This window comes from Microtus ochrogaster, chromosome 10, assembly GCF_000317375.1.
Source record: "Microtus ochrogaster isolate Prairie Vole_2 chromosome 10, MicOch1.0, whole genome shotgun sequence".
Lineage (NCBI taxonomy): Eukaryota > Metazoa > Chordata > Mammalia > Rodentia > Cricetidae > Microtus > Microtus ochrogaster.
Window position 1 is genome coordinate 57,321,614 of NC_022016.1, and position 16,549 is coordinate 57,338,162.

General features: G+C 50.1%; 1 protein-coding gene across 1 annotated transcript; it reads right to left on the reverse strand.

Annotated features, from left to right (window-relative positions):
* Positions 1-11,142: 11,142 nt before the first annotated feature.
* Positions 11,143-14,992, reverse strand: Smim12 (small integral membrane protein 12). The gene is made up of 2 exons (XM_005353224.3): positions 14,892-14,992; positions 11,143-12,037 (listed from the first exon to the last, which is right to left on the reverse strand). The coding sequence occupies exon 2, from the start codon at positions 12,030-12,032 to the stop codon at positions 11,754-11,756; it is 279 nt and encodes a 92-aa protein (XP_005353281.1). The 5' UTR covers positions 12,033-12,037; positions 14,892-14,992; the 3' UTR covers positions 11,143-11,753.
* Between the last annotated feature and the right edge of the window lie 1,557 nt (positions 14,993-16,549).

Below are 16,549 nucleotides of genomic sequence, written 5' to 3' on the forward strand. Positions count from 1 at the left end.
GTCACAGCACCCACGGGTGGTTCACAACCCGTTCCAGAGACTCCGATACCCTCTCCCACACACTCCTAAGTATATGATGCACATAAACCATGCAGATTCACATACATCCACATCGATAGAAAATAAATCAATCAGCAAATCCTTGAAACAAATAGCCCAGGAGGGGCTGATGCTGCCAGGATCTTGATCTTGGACTCCCAGGCCCCTGGAATGAGAAAAAAATTCTGCTGTTTGGTCAACAATGTTTTGTTATGAAAGCCTAGCAAGCTAAGGAGCCTCTTCTGATTTGTCTGGGGGACCACAAGAAAGAGAGGTTGGAGCTTCCTGTGCGTGAACTCTCGGCTCAGCCCCACACTGGGTTACAGCTTCAGAGCCCCTTCAGTTCATCCTGTCCTACCTGCATCTTCCAGAAATCTCCCTATGTGCCAATGGGTAAGCCAGCTAGGGCGAGGCTGTGTGAGTACTGAGGCCTCAGCTGGAACTAGGAAGTGCTGGTGGCCTCTTACCACCCAAGGCAGAAGGGATGCAGGGGGAAGGGGCAGTTAAAAGGGGCAGAGACACAAGTGTCCCACAGGCTTTAGGCTGAAAGTGGAGTCCTTGTCATTCCCCAGTCTGCTCCCAGCAGTGCTGCTGGCTCTTTCCCTCTAGGCCTGGGCACCCCCTTTTAGAACTCAGGGGCAGACGAGCGTCTTGCAACGTGGCTAAATGCTGCTAAGTTCTGCAGATCACGCCGACCAATTTATCCTAACTGCAAACTATGAGTATGTGATCCAAAGGCCTTGGTGCATTTAGTTCTTTGATCTCTCCTCTGTGAGGTCAGCCAGGTATTTGGCCCCATTTAACGCAGAGGTTTAGATACTTAGACATGAAGTTGCTGGCCAAAGTGCACACTGCTCTAAGTGGTAGTTCTGGGCTTTGAGCAAAAGCTGTCTAACTCAGGAGTTGATTGATTGATTGATTGATTGATTGATTGATTGATTGATCGATTTTCTGGAAAGCTTAAGAGAAGGACTGGGATTTGAGCCCCACCAAGGCCCCAGTATATGTCATATGGCATGAGAGGCAGCCAGGGCAGGGCTTTAGGGACAAGGACAAGCTGAAAAGTCAGTCCCCTGTCATCAGTTGTCAAAATGATAAACACACAGGACTTCCATTTGTGGGAATGACCATGACCCCCCTCCATCCAGCCTGCATGTGGGGAAACAGCTTGGAGAGCGTCAAAGGGCCAGAGCTACCCCCAAGAGTTGATCTTTTGTGTGCAGACTGGGCAGGAAAGGCAGGCAACACCCTTACAGCGGGGGTAAGTCGGAGAGAGGCTGCCAGCCAAGGGGCCATGGCAGTGCCTGGCAGTTGGCAGGCACTCAGGGTGTCCCCTGGTCATGTCAAGCACTCTGCAGGCCAGAGCTGACCTTGGTTTGTGTGATGACAAGAGGCAAGCTGGGGAAGGGGAGGGGGGTGAGACTTAAGGCCGGCTCTGCCAAGATTCCCGTGTTATCTTGGGTGAGCCATTTCCTGTCCAGGCCTTGGTTCCTCTGTTAGCTTGAGGAGAACCAGTTGGTGCCCGCTGTTGTCTCTTCTCCTGGAATTCTTCAGGGACCAGGATGAATGGAAAGAGGGTTCTGGAGAAACACAACAATCATTACACCAGCTTGGCATGTTGAGCTGGATTTTGTTGCTGCTGCTGTGTGATTTCTTTTTGGGCCCGTGAATCAAAACCAGGACCTGGTGAGTGTTATCCACAGACACACCACTGTGCCACTTGCCTGACGAAAAAGGAAGTTCCACGGCCTGGGCCACACTTGCTGAGTTGGAACCGCTAAGGGGGAAGCAGAAATCTCCCCTCCCCGCTTTTTTCTGCCCATGCTGAGGATCTAATGTGGGACCTCATGCACGGGGTGTGTTCTGTTTCCGTGCTACAGCCCAGGCTGGGTAGAACGTAATCTCAGGCCTTGCTTGCTTTTTGTTTCCTTTCTTTTTTCTTTTCTTTTCTTTCTTAAGGTGGCATCTTATGCAGCCCAGGCTGGCTGAGAGCTCCTGATCTCCCTGCCTCCACTGCTAGAATTACAAGTATGTACTCTTACCTCAGACTTAACTTTAGCTTACGGAAAACAGGGAAACCAAAGTCTACCCTTTTTGCTGAGAGTCCCCCTGCTTCCCAGCCTCACCTGCCAGCCTGCCCCTCCCCTGGGGGTCTAAAGAGAAGGTACTAAAGGGGAGAGGAAAGAAAAATCGAGGCGTTCCAGGCCAGCTCCCACAGGCTTTTCCAGATGACATTCCCATGCCTTTGCATCCTTAGCCAAGAGGCTGCTGGGAGCTGCTGAATCTGTGAGCTCCACCTGGCAAGAGCATTAGGTGGATCCCTGGGCTGCGACCCAGGTCCTTGCTGGATTCCTTGGAGTGTCCCCATCCACCCCGCGGAGCTGCTGGGGAGCTTTGATCACCACTACACCAAGGGCTTCCTGAATGCTTTCCTGAGGACATTGTTCCCCACTACAGAGTCAGCAGGGTCAAATTCATCATTGGCCGGGCTGGGCTGGTCCAGGTTCTACCCAGTGGGGAAACACAGCCCTCTGCCCAAGCAGAACACTGCTTCCCCTCAGCACACAAACCACTGGCCCTGCTCCCTAGAGCTGTCTCTGCACTCAGGCCCAGTTCCTCTCCCTCCCAGAACTACTCAAGACCCCCCCCACACACACACACACTTTCATTCAGCATTTATTGAGGAACAATATGTGAAATGTTCCTCCCGGGGCAGAGGGAAGCCTTGGTTCCTGCCCTCAAGGAACCTAAAGTCCTTGGCAAATGCAGTGTCTCATAATAAATACTGCCAGATAGTACGTACCACAGGGCCAGAGAGGCAGAGGGACCACAACCTCTATTTGGAGAAGTGGGGTTTGGGTCCAAGTACTAAGTCATGTATAACTAGAAGGAGTCCATCAGGCTGGCAAAGAGGAAAGCAAGGAAGACCTGACTGAGAGCACAGTGCACACAAAGGTGCCCAGGTTCCAACAAGCGGAGCACACACAGGAAATGCAAAAGCCAGGTTCCATGTCCAGAAGTGATAGATGCCAGGTGAAGGGTGTCAGGCGGTGGTGGTGCACGCCTTTAATCCCAGCACTTGGGAGGTAGTGGCAGGAGGAGCTCCGGGTGTTTGAGACCAGACTGGTTAGGCAGAACGTGATGAGGGCCTAAAGCAGGGTAGATGGGGTCCAGTTGCAGACAGGGGTCACCAAAGGCTGGCAAGGGAATCCATGAAGGGGTCAGTGGGGGAAATGGCCTCAGATGTGAGCAAGGTGGGAACAAGGTGCCTGCCGTCCCAGTTGCCCAAGAAGCACAAATGAAGGTCTCTCTGGGCTATAGAATGCGGCTGAGGCCAGTCTAGGCAGCTTAGTGAGAATCTGTCTCCAAATAAAAGAATGGGTCATGGAGAAGAACCTGTGGGTTAGGGTGTTCGCTGTGTACACCTGGCAACCTGAGCTCAATTCCAGCTCACATAAGGATGGAAGGATTGAACTGGCTGCCAAAAGCTGGCCTCTGGCTGCCACATGAGCAGTACGGCATGCGGTGCCCTCCCCACAAGAATCACAAGGGGGCGAGTTGTGTTGTACGCTGGTAGGTTATGCTGAAGGGGAAGGAACAGGAGGATTACAAGTTTGAGACCAGCTTTTAATTCCAACACCGAAGAGGCAGAAGCCAGAAGATATCTGTGAATCTGTGGTCAGCCTAGTCTACATAGGGAGTCCCAGGCTAGCCAGGGCTGCATAGTGAGACCTTGTCTCGAAAAATCAAGACAAAATAAAATAATAATAAAACTAAACCAATTTTTAATCAAAATAAAAAAATATAGTGGTGGTGTGTTAGCCCAGCAGTTGAGGCCCTGGGTTCAAGTCTCAGTAGTGTAAGAAAGAGAGGGGAAGGAGAGAGAGAGAGAGAGAGAGAGAGAGAGAGAGAGAGAAGGAGGGAGGGACAGAGGGAGGGAGGGAAGGAAGGAAGGAAGGAAAGAAGAATGATAGTTCTCCAGTCCTGTGCTGGGAGTTTCTAAACATTATCTTGGGCTCACAGCTCTGGAGGTAACAATAATTAACTCCATTTATTAACAGATGATGCTTTAAGAGCATAATCAGGCTACTAACTACTAACCTAGTTAGCTCTCACATCCAAATCAATGCATGTTTTCCTTTCTCTGACAGGGTCTCAAGTAGACTCAACTAGCCTCAAACTGACTATGCAGCCAAGGCTAACACTGAGATGACCCTCCTGCCTCCACCTCCTGAATGCTGGGATTACCGGTGTGCACCCCCACAAATGGTTCCATGCAGCGTCAAAACCCAGATCTGGGCAAGCGCTCTACCAAGTGAGCTCCAGCCCCAGCCTCAGAAGTCAACGCTTTTAACTGCCACACGATACAGTAAGCCTAGCTTGAACAGTGCTCATGGGTGCCTTTCCGTGACTTGGCGGTTCTATTCAAAACTAGACGTTCACATCCAGGGGTCATCAAGGGAGATGCTGGCGGTGGCTGAAGCCACAGATAAGGCTAACACTGCTCAACGAGGAAGCTGAGGAAGGACTAAAGCAGGAAGAACATCCCCACCTTTGTTTGAGACAGGATCTGATGCTGTAGCCCAGGCTAGCCCAGGCTAGCCCAGGCTAGCCCAGGCTCCGTAAATTACTGCCCATCACAATTATCTGGCTTCAACTTCCAAAGGGCTGGGATTCCAGGCAGGAGCCACCATACCCAGCTCATTTAGCAGGACAGAAGGGTTCAGCGGCAGAGGAGAGCCGGAGTGGGACACGGAAGTGCCGTCGACGTCAAAGGATAAGGCCACAGAGCCGCTGTCACCCACCGAAAAGAGACGGGGATATGACTGAGACGCAATTGAGGCCACCAGGTGCGTCACTTCAAAAAGCTTTTAGCCCAAATAGCTTTAGGCCGTGAAGTGGTCGAACAGCAAGCAAATGCTGTGAACAGGGAGGGACAGTGCTGGGGGCGGGAAGATCTTTGTTTAAAGAGGCCCACCCCGCCTGCGAGTCTTTAGAGGATCTCACAGCTAGAAGGCACGGATGGACAGAGCTAGGCTAAAGGGCTCCAGCTGCACCTAGGCAGCTCAGGTTGAGAGGCAAATAGGAAGGGGGGGGGGGGCTAGAGTTAGGCACAGGGGCAGTGGGGGAGGGGCACAAACACCTTTGGACTGCGCGCCCCCTATGCCCTGAAAAAATTAGCTGCCCTTGCAGGGAAACTATGACCTTGTTTAAATCTCAGTAATTTGGAGGACCCAATTTGACTTTTTTTTGAAAGCCATGGTTTACCTCTGTGTTCTATGGAAGGGATTTCAAAAACATATAAATAATGTTAGCAAGTGTAATTCATGATGAATAAACTCTTTCTAGGTAGACAGGAGCCACCGCTGGCACAGGATGAAAACCCACCTTCCAACAGCTAATTATTCTTCACTTTGTAGCTGATTTCCTCCAGCGACTGGCAGTTAGCAAACACTTTCAAAAGAGGCTGTGTGCGGGCGAGGAATCAAAGACCACGTATTTACCTCGCATTGTTCAGACTGGCTGCCATCCCATTGCAACTAGCACTGGCTTGCGCATGCTCGGCCCCACCAGCAGGGGTCAAGTAACAGCATCCCTGGGGGATGCAGGTAGGAAAAGCTTCCTTGTGTGCAGGTGGGGAAATGGAAAGCCGGGACACCGGAAAGCAAAACCAAGCCACCCAGTTCTCTTGCCTTCAAGTCTACGGCTGTCCTCCACCTATTCTCCAGATCTGTGAACTCTTGCTGGCGCCTCGCTTCCCGAATCTGACTTTGCACCCTCTAGGTCTAAAGCCTGAGATCCCTGATCCCTCAGGCTAAGATGGAGTCTATAAAACAAGGTGTCCTTAGCCAAGAGGCCTACTAGGGACCTCTGTCGTCATCCAGCCAAGGCTGTTCTATCCTCTCCCCTCCCCCCATCCAGGAAGCCGGTAGAGCAGTGGTTCTCAACCCATGGGTCGCGACCCCTTTCACGGTGTCGTATGTCGGCGCATATCGGTGTCCTGCATATCAGACATTTACATTGACTCAAAACAGTAGCAAAATCACAGCTATGAAGTAGCTGTGAAATTAATTGTATGGTTGGGGTCGCCGCAGCATGAGTAACAGTATCAAAGGGTCGCAGCATCAGGAAGGTTGAGAACCACTGCCTCAGATGCTGACATTTTCATGTTATTTACCAAAACCTCTTAGCCCTTTTGTAGGCAAGACATCAGAGTTCAGAAATGCTCAATGACTGTCATTCGGGGAAATGCTCAGGCAGAAGATAAAACCCAAGTGTGCAGATGACTTTTCATCTTCCCACTGCTACGCTGCCTAGATCAGCACTCCGGGAGCGCTAAAGGACCATGCCAGAGTGAGAGAAACATCAAGACAGAGCCACTGGGGCCAAGGAGATGGAGCAGTCAAAGTAATCCAGGGGCTTGCTGGCCTGCCAGTCCAGCTCAACTGTCCAGCTCTGGGTTCCCTGTGAAACCTCGTCTTATAAAGTGAAGAGTGAACAAGGAAGGTACCCGATGCTGACCTCTGGCCTCCTCACGTGAAAGCACGTGTTCATGCATCCATACACACATGTATACGCAGACACACAGCAAGCCTTTCCACCCTGACAGCCTGGTTCCCAAACCAGACGCTGTGGCACTAATTCCTCCCTATCTCGGTCCCGGAACAGTCTCACCAACCCAGGGCCCCGAGAAGCTGACAAAAGTCAGAGGACTCCCTGGCAGGCTTGTCCTGGCAGCTGCCCAGCCGACTTGTGCTAATGCAGCCAACAGACTCAGGAAGGGAGTCCAGAGAGTGGAAAAGCACCAGTGAGCCACTCAGGGGACAGAAGTCAGGCCTGCTATGCTCAGACAGGATAACCCTGCTCCAAAGTCACTGCATCACAAGGCTGGGGAAAGACCCAGGAGGGGTGGAGAACAAGCAAAGAGTTCCAAGAACATCCATTCAGTAATGTCTCTCGGTGAACCTTGACTGTTGGGCCAATCGAAAGACACAATTCACATATCTCCAAGGTGAATCAGCAGCAAGCATGATTCACCAAGAAAACCAGCCCAAGTCTTGTTCGTCCCAGCAACCATGACAAAACAGCCACCTGCACAGGGGCTGGAGGGCAGGCACTGTCTTACCGCCATGACAGCAGGCAGGCACACACCTCAGCCGGTCCGTGGGAAAGGACAGTCTAGCTGAGAATATTAATAGACTCGCTGAAGGCAGAAGTTCAACAAGGACCTGCCCCAGGAAAGGAAATTATTTAAAAGGAGGCACAACCAAAGTTAGGCTGGGAGACAGGAGCACTTGGATTTCCAAAGATAGGCCGTCCTCGGCCAGGCGCGGGCAGGAGGCGCACCCGTGGGGGCAGGGTTATTCTAAAATATCTGAAAAATCCAGAACCGTCTATGGGAAAACCTTTTTGTTTCTGTGGTTTTCTTTCCACCCTTCCATGTTTAACCCAGGCTGTATTGAGCCTGCACACAGTCAGGCACTGGGACAGATACTCAAAAAAAAAAAAAAAAAAAAAGTTGGGTTTTTTCCTTCCTTTTTCTTTGGGGGAGGGTGTTTTGCTTTGATTTTTGACACAGATCTCACATGTAGTCTGGCTAGACTCGAATTAGTTATGTGGCCACGGCTTTCCATCTGACCTCAGCTTCTCCGCCACACCTGGCTCCAAACATGTTTTCGTGGAAATCCACTTCTGGATTTTTCAGTAAAAACGCATCCTTGTGGTGTTAGCACTGGCATCTCCGGGACCTCATTTCACAAATTGGCAAGCTTTTTAAAATATTTTAATTACATTTCTATTCCTGTGCATGAACACACACACACACACTTGCTACATTCTGCCCATGGAAACCAGAGGACATGTAAAAGTCGATTCTTGCCGGGCCACCATAATCCCAGCACTCGGGAGGCAGAGGCAGGCGGATCTCTGTGAGTTCGAGACCAGCCTGGTCTACAGAGCTAGTTCCAGGACAGGCTCCAAAGCCACAGAGAAACCCTGTCTCAAAAAACCAAAAAAAAAAAAAAAAAAAGTCGATTCTTTCCTTCTACCTCATGGGTTTCAAGAATCAAACCCAGGTCATCAGGCCTGGTGGCAAGTGCCTTTTCCCACAGAACCATTTTACTGGCCCCTCACTTTTAATTTTTGGTTGTTTCTGTTGACGTAAGACAGTATCACATGTATTCCAGGTCTTTAACTTCACCATTTGTGTGAGGGGGTGTGTGCACTGCATGTACGTGCCGCAGCACAACATAGGTGATAACTGGAGAACAACTCTGTAGGGCTGGTTCTTCCTGTTCACCGTTTTGGGTGTTCCTGGGATTGAATTCCGGCCACCAAACTGCACAGCAAGAGTCTTTACCCACAGTGTATCTCACTAGCCTGACCCTGAACTTCTATCTGCCCCTACTTCCCAAGTGCTGGAATCACAGGCATGCCCCCCCCCACCCCGTTTATATGGTGCTAAGGACAGAACCCAGGGCTTCATGCATGAGTAGTCAAGCACTTTACCAACTGAACTAAATGTCCAGCCCCAGATTTTCTCTAGTGAGTTGTCTCTATTTGTAAAATAGGCTCTACAAACAGAAAGAATAAGGAAAACCTCATTCAATTTCTAGCATCTTTGGGGGAGGATATATAGAAATTGGTGCCCCGGCGGGAGCAAATGGAAAGCCGGATCTTTACCGTCCCCAATTGACAGACCTGTGGTCTCCAGTTTTCAGCCTAGCCAGCCCCGTCACTCATTTGTCACCTGACTGCCCCCTGCAGGCGTGCATCAACATTGACTCAAGTTCTGCCTCGTGGGGCAGCCACAGGCCTGGTAATACTGAGAACAGCCACAGGGTGGCAGCACCGGGCTATTAGCGAAGCCCATCACTGGCCTAGCCAGGGCTGGCCAAATCTCGGCTTAGCCAATGCCTTCAGAATCAACCTTTTCATCCTTTCTTGGAGGGTACACAGTTGCTCCTAAAACTGCCCATCAGACGTGTTCGAGCAACAACTTGAACAATCCCCTTAGGCACAGAGGGAGAGCTGCTGACTGCATTTGCTCTCCTCCAGTCCACCACTTGCCCCTCTTCCCAGAATGCCCACGCCATAGCTGTCTTCGCCACCTGATGCCCTCCATCAGACCTCTGGGGACAAGCAGGGGAGGCACCTTCCTCATTAAGAGGCAGATTCATATTTAATCAGATAAATGCCCACTATACTTTCTTTGCTCTCTTGGGCTAGTCATCTGCTTCTTCCAGGCCCTCTGCTCTCACTCCCTTTTCAACCTCCCCAGCAACACCCCAGTGGTAATGCACACTTCAGTCCCTTCGGAAGGACGTTTTGTATTATGCATGGAGACCCACTTCATCCAAGGTTGTTTGCTGGTGATCCAATGGGCATTTCCTACCACTGACTCCAAAATGCAGGGGAAACGTTACATTAGACGGTCACTGCAGTATTTAAACTCGTGAACAAGAACAATACCCACACTGAGCAATACGGAAACTTTACAGTCAGCTTTTGCAACAGCTTCCCTTGATGGGCACATAACTGCACAGCTACTAAAAACAGGAAAGGGGGCTAGAGAGATGGCTCAGGGCTTAAGAGCCGTATCTTCCAGAGAACCTGAGTTCAGTGCTAAGCACCAGAATCAGGTGGCTCACAAATCACATGTGACTCTAGTGCCAAACGGTCTGGTACCCTCTTCCGGCCTCAGTGGGCACATTATACACGTGCACGCCTGCGCAAACACACACACACAAATATTAAGACAAAGACAATGGTGAGGGCCTGGAAAATGGCACAGAATATAAAGGTGCCCACTTGCCAACATTAATGACCTGCACTTAGTCCCTGGAACCGAAATGGTAGGGAGAGAACCAAAAGTTGTCTTCTGACATGTGCACACACACACACACGATCAATAATTTCCAGAATGTATTAACTCAGTGGTTAAGAACATCAGCCGCTCTCCCAGAGGACCTGGGTTTGAGTCTCAGCACCCACACGGTAGCTCACAATCATCCACAACTCCAGTTCCAAGGGATCTGACACCCTCTTCTAGCCTCGATGGGACACCAGGCAAGCCTAGTGCAGACTTACACAGTCAAAACACCCAAACACATAATGATAAAATTTGTTTTTCAAAACAAGGTTTCTGTATAGCACTGGTTGTCCTGGAACTCAATCTGCAGATCAGGCTGGCCTTGAACTCAAGAGATCCACCTGCCTCTGCCTCCCAGGTGCTAGGATTAAAGGTGTGCGCCACCACTGCCTGGCAAAATAATTTTTAAAAAATATTTAAAAAAGCAAGCAAGCACTGATGAATCCATTTTAGCAGGGCAAGTCTATAATCCTAGGTACTCATGGGGACGAGGCAGGAGAGCCAAGAAGTCAAGAACTACATCCTGGCAACCTAATAGGACATCTCATAATAAATTGGAAAAAAAATAAAAATAAAAAAGAGGGCTGGGGATGTAACTCAGTGATTGTTTAGCACATGTGAGGCTCTGGGTTCCCATCTCAGCGATCTCTCCCCAAAACAATGCAGACCACCACATGGTAAAGATGAAAAATAATATAAAAGTATAGACATGAACTCTTTAAGGCTTATTCTAAAGCTAGGTGGGAAGGCACATGCCTTCCATCCTAGCTCTTAAGAGGCACAGGTAGGCAGATTTCTGTGAGTCTGACGCTAGCCTGGTCTACATAATGAGTTCTAGGCAAGCCATGCTTACAAAGTGGTCCTGTTTCAAAACAAAGCAAAATTTACAAACCCACACAGACATTAGTGAAGACAACAAAATGTTGCCAGCATCTGCACTGGAGCATTGGGAGCGCGGGTGACCCCTTCTCATTCCTGCCCAATTTCTTTAATGTGTAAATATCTCTGAGTGTGTGCTTCCAATTTAGACTCTGGAGATGCTGCAGCCTCGTGCAGTCATGGTAAAAAGGACTCTTGGGAACTTGTGCCTCAGGGAGTCTCAGCTAGCACTTGGTGCAACAGAGCTTCCAGCTGTGTTCACAGTCTTGGGAAGTCTGCAGACACTACTGATACTCCCAAAAGCCTAGGAGAACCCAGACCCCATTCAGAAGACAGAATTCCATCAGTGTCTTAGGTACCACTTTAATTGAGGTTCTCCCTTCACCTTGAGGAAGGGTGGAAGACAGGGATTGTTTCCAGGCACACGCCCCTTCTGCCCCAAGGTAAACAGCCTGAGCTCCCCACAACAGAAGCATGCTCTCCTTCCCCTGAGAATCCACCCCTGAGCCGGTAAAGGGACAAATGTGTTGGGGCATGGGAAAAACTCAAGAGAGCCTGGGCGATTCTGAATTCTTTCCAGTGTAAAGACTAGAACTAGACATGGAGGTGTCCCTCCTTATGGCAACAACAAACCCCACCCATTCCCAGTTGAGGCCAAGCCACTCCCCAGGAAGCCTGAGAGCAGCGTTCATTCCCCAGGGTTCCTCCCTGCAGTGATCCCAGGGAAGACCGGAAGCCTGCACAGTCATAGAGACAGCCATTCAACAGACACGGTCTCCTCTTTGTGGGCCCCTACTGCTGCAGCTGTACAGCCATGAAGGACCAGCCAGTACGTGTGTGGCTGTGGGGTGCAGAAGGGGCCAGAGTGAGCAGCAAAGCAAATCAGATGTATGTTCTGAAGCTGGATCGACATGGTGGCAGGGCATGTCATAGCCCTGCGGACCACAAGGACCTGGGCCCTCCATTAATTCTTCTCCGGACGGTTTCTGTTCAGGACTGCTTTGGGGGCAAATTCCAGTTTGTCCTTAAGGCTCACCACCTGAGTGTGGTCCTTGCCTAGCAGCTCATCCAGCTTTCGGTCCTCTCGACGCTCCAAGATACTCTTCTCCTCTTCCACAGGCTGAGGGCCCTTTCCCCTGATGAACCATTCCAGGTGGTAGCCCACAGCCCCGACCACAAAGGCCACAGGAAAGGTGACATAGGGAGCGTAGGTGCGCACCACGGTCCAAAGCACAGGCCACATGACATCTGCAGAAGAAAAGAGAGGTTACAGAGAAACGGGCACCCCTCCCCTAGCAGATGTGGACAGCCCATGGGGCACTCTACTTACCAGGCGGCCTGGCACTAATAACTGAACAGCCACCCCACAAACAGCAAGCGGCCACTGTGCTCTATGCAATGGCTGGGTCCCTGAAATACTCTAGGTAGGAAATTGTGCAAGAGCTGATGGTTAAGGAAGGGGGTAAAATCTCCACAAACTCTGCTGTGCTCCTGTGTGCAGATGGTCCCCACAAGTGTGGGTTCACCTAACAGAATTTCAAACCTGGTGTGACCTCAGGTCCCCCCTCCAGCCTGTCAACATTTCTGGAAGGGAAAAAGAAGTCTTTTCTCTGCTCCGGGAAACTTCACACACACACAGCCCCATTCTGAATTTGGCTCTGATTATGAGAAGTAGTTCCTCTCCTTGCGTGAAGTACGAGGGGCTTATTTAACAGCCAAAAACTATGATCCATTACCTAACTACCCTGGATTGTAGATAGAGAAGGGTTTTAAGCCTATTCTGGACTTGGCTTTTCTAACAACGACAGCAACCTCTATTAAAAAAAAAACCTGGTCCAGCCGGGCGATGGTGGCGCACGCCTTTAATCCCAGCACTCAGGAGGTAGAGGCAGGCGGATCTCTGTGAGTTCGAGGCCAGCCAGGTCTACAAGAGCTAGTTCCAGGACAGGAACCAAAAAAGCTACGGAGAAACCCTGTCTCAAAAATCCAAAAAAAAAAAAAAAAAATTAAAAATTAAAAAACCTGGTCCAAACACCCTCAAAATCTACTCCTGCCAACCATCCCCACATCCTCGTACGTGCAGTGAGCTCCTGAAGATCTCACAAATGAATACAGTACCCCAGATGCCCTAGAGCCCCAGTACTTCAAAGTCCCTGTGGAAATCGCTGTAAAATAAAGCTAACAAATATTGTGGAGCTGCCCCTAGGGCTTCTGCAATGAGATACCAAAGTAATACACAAACCCACTCACTCAAATGGCCCCTTAGTCACAAATGATCACCACTATTAAATTACTATTTATACCATTATTTAATAACTATCACACTCATAAAAGGCCATTGGTAATGAACTCATAATGCTAGCCGCCATCTACTGAGCCCTTATTCCAAGCTGGGCCCAGGGCTGAGCACTTCACACACACTCTGATCTCTGATCCTCCTACTCACGCCTTAGCCGTCAGCATTTGTGGCTGAGGATCAGCACATGTGTCGTTGACTTCCCCAACACTGCTGTCTCTCCACCCCAGGGGGACATCCAAATCTCATGGAGGATTAGATGTCTCTCCCTTTCTCCCTCTGGTTCTCATTCTCTTTGGAGGGGCCTGAGACTACACGTGGACCACCAGGCCGAAGGACTGCAGCAGACTCACGCTTCTCTTCGTGGTCCTTTGACTTGACCCCAGGCCCTGTGCTCCCTGGTAGCTCCCTAGTCATCACCTGACCCTCACAATACCTCTGTGATGTAGGAATTACTCGCTCAGATGCCTGTCTAAAGCCACAGTGGCTCAAAGACACTATGCTAGCAAAGTCACTCCAAGTGACCAGCCCACTGGTTTTGAGGCCAAGCCCGGGCTTTTTCTGGCAGAACACGCTGCAGATTCGTGCACGGTGTCTGTTCAAACCGTAGACATGGGACGGGCCTCCTGCGGCTCCTCATTAGCTCAGCTCTTCATCACACTTCCTTTCTCGTGTGCTCTAGGGTGGCACCAAAAGATTCACAAAATCTTACAATGTACACATTAACAAAGAGGGATGTCTCAAAGAAGACCAAACCCAATACCTCTCCATCTTTTGAAGATTTTAAAATCTTTTTAAATTTTCTGTCTTTTTAAGTTTTTGTTTATTCTTAAGACCGGTTCTCGCGTCGCCCGGCCTGGCCTGAAACCCTCAGTGTGGTTGAGGATGACTTTGAACTGCTGATCCTCCTGTTTCCACTTCTCAAGGGCTTACGATTACAGGTGCAAGTTCTTCATACTGTTGCTACATAGCGACTCTCCATTCGGTTTTCCGATGTGTCTTAAGTACCAGTCTACAACTATTATCCTCTTACATATAAAGCACAAGTTCTGTATGGTCCTGCTCGTATTCCGGTCATCCACGTATGCAACACAGCCATTTTCTCTGTAACAGGTATTGTGTGGGTTTATCCTATTTGTCTACATCTCTCAAAACACCCTGAAGCTCTCCGTGAGGCTAAAGACCAAGGATGTCCGGATGGGACTACGCTGTACGCCTCTTACCCCCTGCTAACTTTCCCTCCCTGTTAAAGAGCTCCAAAAAAAGTTTGTTGAGCGAATGAATGACAAGCCGCATACTCAAGTGGTTAACGTGAGACTTAAGGCAGTCTCTCACCCACAATCACAAAGGGGCAGGAAGACGATCACAAGCAGCTAGCCTTCATGAAGTCGTCCCTAGGGGATCAAAACGTTAAGTAGCAGAAACGTCTCGCAAATACTGACACCTATTCCCAGCCCAGCACGCCGGGGAGCCTGCCAAAGAGTCCAGGTACAGGTCAACTGGGCCGCCCGGAAACCTATCCTTGCGCCTGGTCCCACCGGAAGTTAACACTCCAAATTCGAGAACCGTCAGAAGAGGTCCGAGGAGGTGGAAGAAATCAGCCTTGACAGCTACCCCAGTCAAGTCTGGGGATGAGAGCGCCAGAGGTCAGGGTCATCAGCTCCCGGTCCCCAGTCCCGTTACACCAGAGGCGTGGCCTCGTCACCCTCTGGCGGACAAGTTCTGACTGCAGCCCACACTCGGCCACGGAGACCATCCCTCCCTCAACTAGGAGGGCACGGCCAGGAGCCGTCCCGGGGGACTCACCTGCGGGCCAGCCGGCACGCCCCGGACCGGCCCCGCGCTGCGCCCGCTAGCCCGGAGCCACACGCTCGGACGTCGCCGGTCCCAGTGGCCCGCGGGGCGTCGCCCGAGACCCGCCCACTGGCGTCCGGGCGCTCTCAGAGAGTAGCTATTGGCTGAGCTCGGGTCAAGCGACAAAAGGAAGGAAGCCAAGCATCCACCTCTCTGTTGGGATGAACGGAGGTGGTATAGCGTCCCCTGGCGGCTAGGAGGCTCCCCAGCGATGTTGCTTCATGCTTTTCTAGTGAAGGAAAGTGAAAAGTTACGCGTTCATTGATCCCTGTGAGGCTAATTAGGCATCTTCTGAGACCTAGGTCGGGTAGTACAGAAACAGAAAACCCAACCCCTGATCTCCAGAAACTCCTATTAGCAAAGGAAAATCTACTGCTTTCAAACCTCTTTCAGGCTGTGTGTCTTTGGGAACGTTATTAATTAGTCTGTCTGAGCCTCATCTCTTCTGCATAGCGTTAACGCCACCCGTTTTCGCTGGGATGCTGTGAAGGTTAGACAATATCACGCATGCCAAGTACTGTGCCACGCACACAGCAATCCGGGAACTAGATGGTAGCTATGGCGAGTCTACAAAGAGCTAAAAGAGAGTGGAGCTTTTGTACAAGACCCTCTGATACAAGCATCCACTCTCCTCCAGGCCTCCACTCTCCCTGAACAGACATATATGTATCCCATACAGAAAAAAGCCTCATTCCCAATGCCCCAACATGGTCCCACCCTCCCGGCACTGAACTCAATCTGACAAGCCTCCCTATCATTAGTAACACATACTAAAAATCAACTTTCTGAGCCTGCGCCTTTTCATGTTCTTTCAGCCACCATTCCTTAACAAGTTAGCTGTGAGTCGTGTTTCAAGGTCATGGGTGCTTTCCAAGGAAGCTGCCAGACTGCATTGTCAAGTTAGACATTCTTCCCATTTTATATCAAAGAACCCAAAGCTCGGCCTGAGAGTGGAGATGGGGAGAAAGAATCTGCCAGAAATTAGCAACCATACTTAGCAGAACTTAATTAATTGTACACTAAAAATGTAGGGAAGAAGCAAGTTTAGAATTGTCTAGAAGATAGGCTGGTGTTTAGTCAGCCATTCAGCACAAAGGCATTGGAAATACAAAATAGCCCTCAGGAGTTCTCTGGCTGAAGAAGAAACAGGTAGGCTCACAAGATGTTAATGATCTAAGAGAGGACACCATCAGAAGAGTCGGTGGATGCTCCCTGGGAGGACAGATGCTCAAGCTGTCTGTATCTCAGCAATGACTAGACGCTCCCTCCAGCAGAACTGGAGTGAGTGCATTAGTCCCAACTTATGATGAAATCACTTGGGAGATCAGGACCCTCAAGACCAAGCTTGACTACATACCAAGATTCTCTATTAATGGGGGGGAGGGCAGCTATGCATCGTGGCGCACGCCTTTAATCCTAGTACTCCAGAGGCAGAAGCAGGTGGATCTCTGTGAGTTTGAAGTCAGCCTGGTCTACTTAGTACTTCCAGATTCACCAGAACTTCATGCTGAGATCCCTTCTAAAAAATTAAAATTGGGGGCTGGAGAGATGGCTCAGAGGTTAAGAGCATTGCCTGCTCTTCCAAAGGTCCTGAGTTCAATTCCCAGCAA

Coding starts and splice junctions, on each gene's coding strand:
- Smim12 (XM_005353224.3), bottom strand. CDS start 12,032: ATGTGGCCTGTGCTTTGGACCGTGGTGCGCACCTACGCTCCCTATGTC.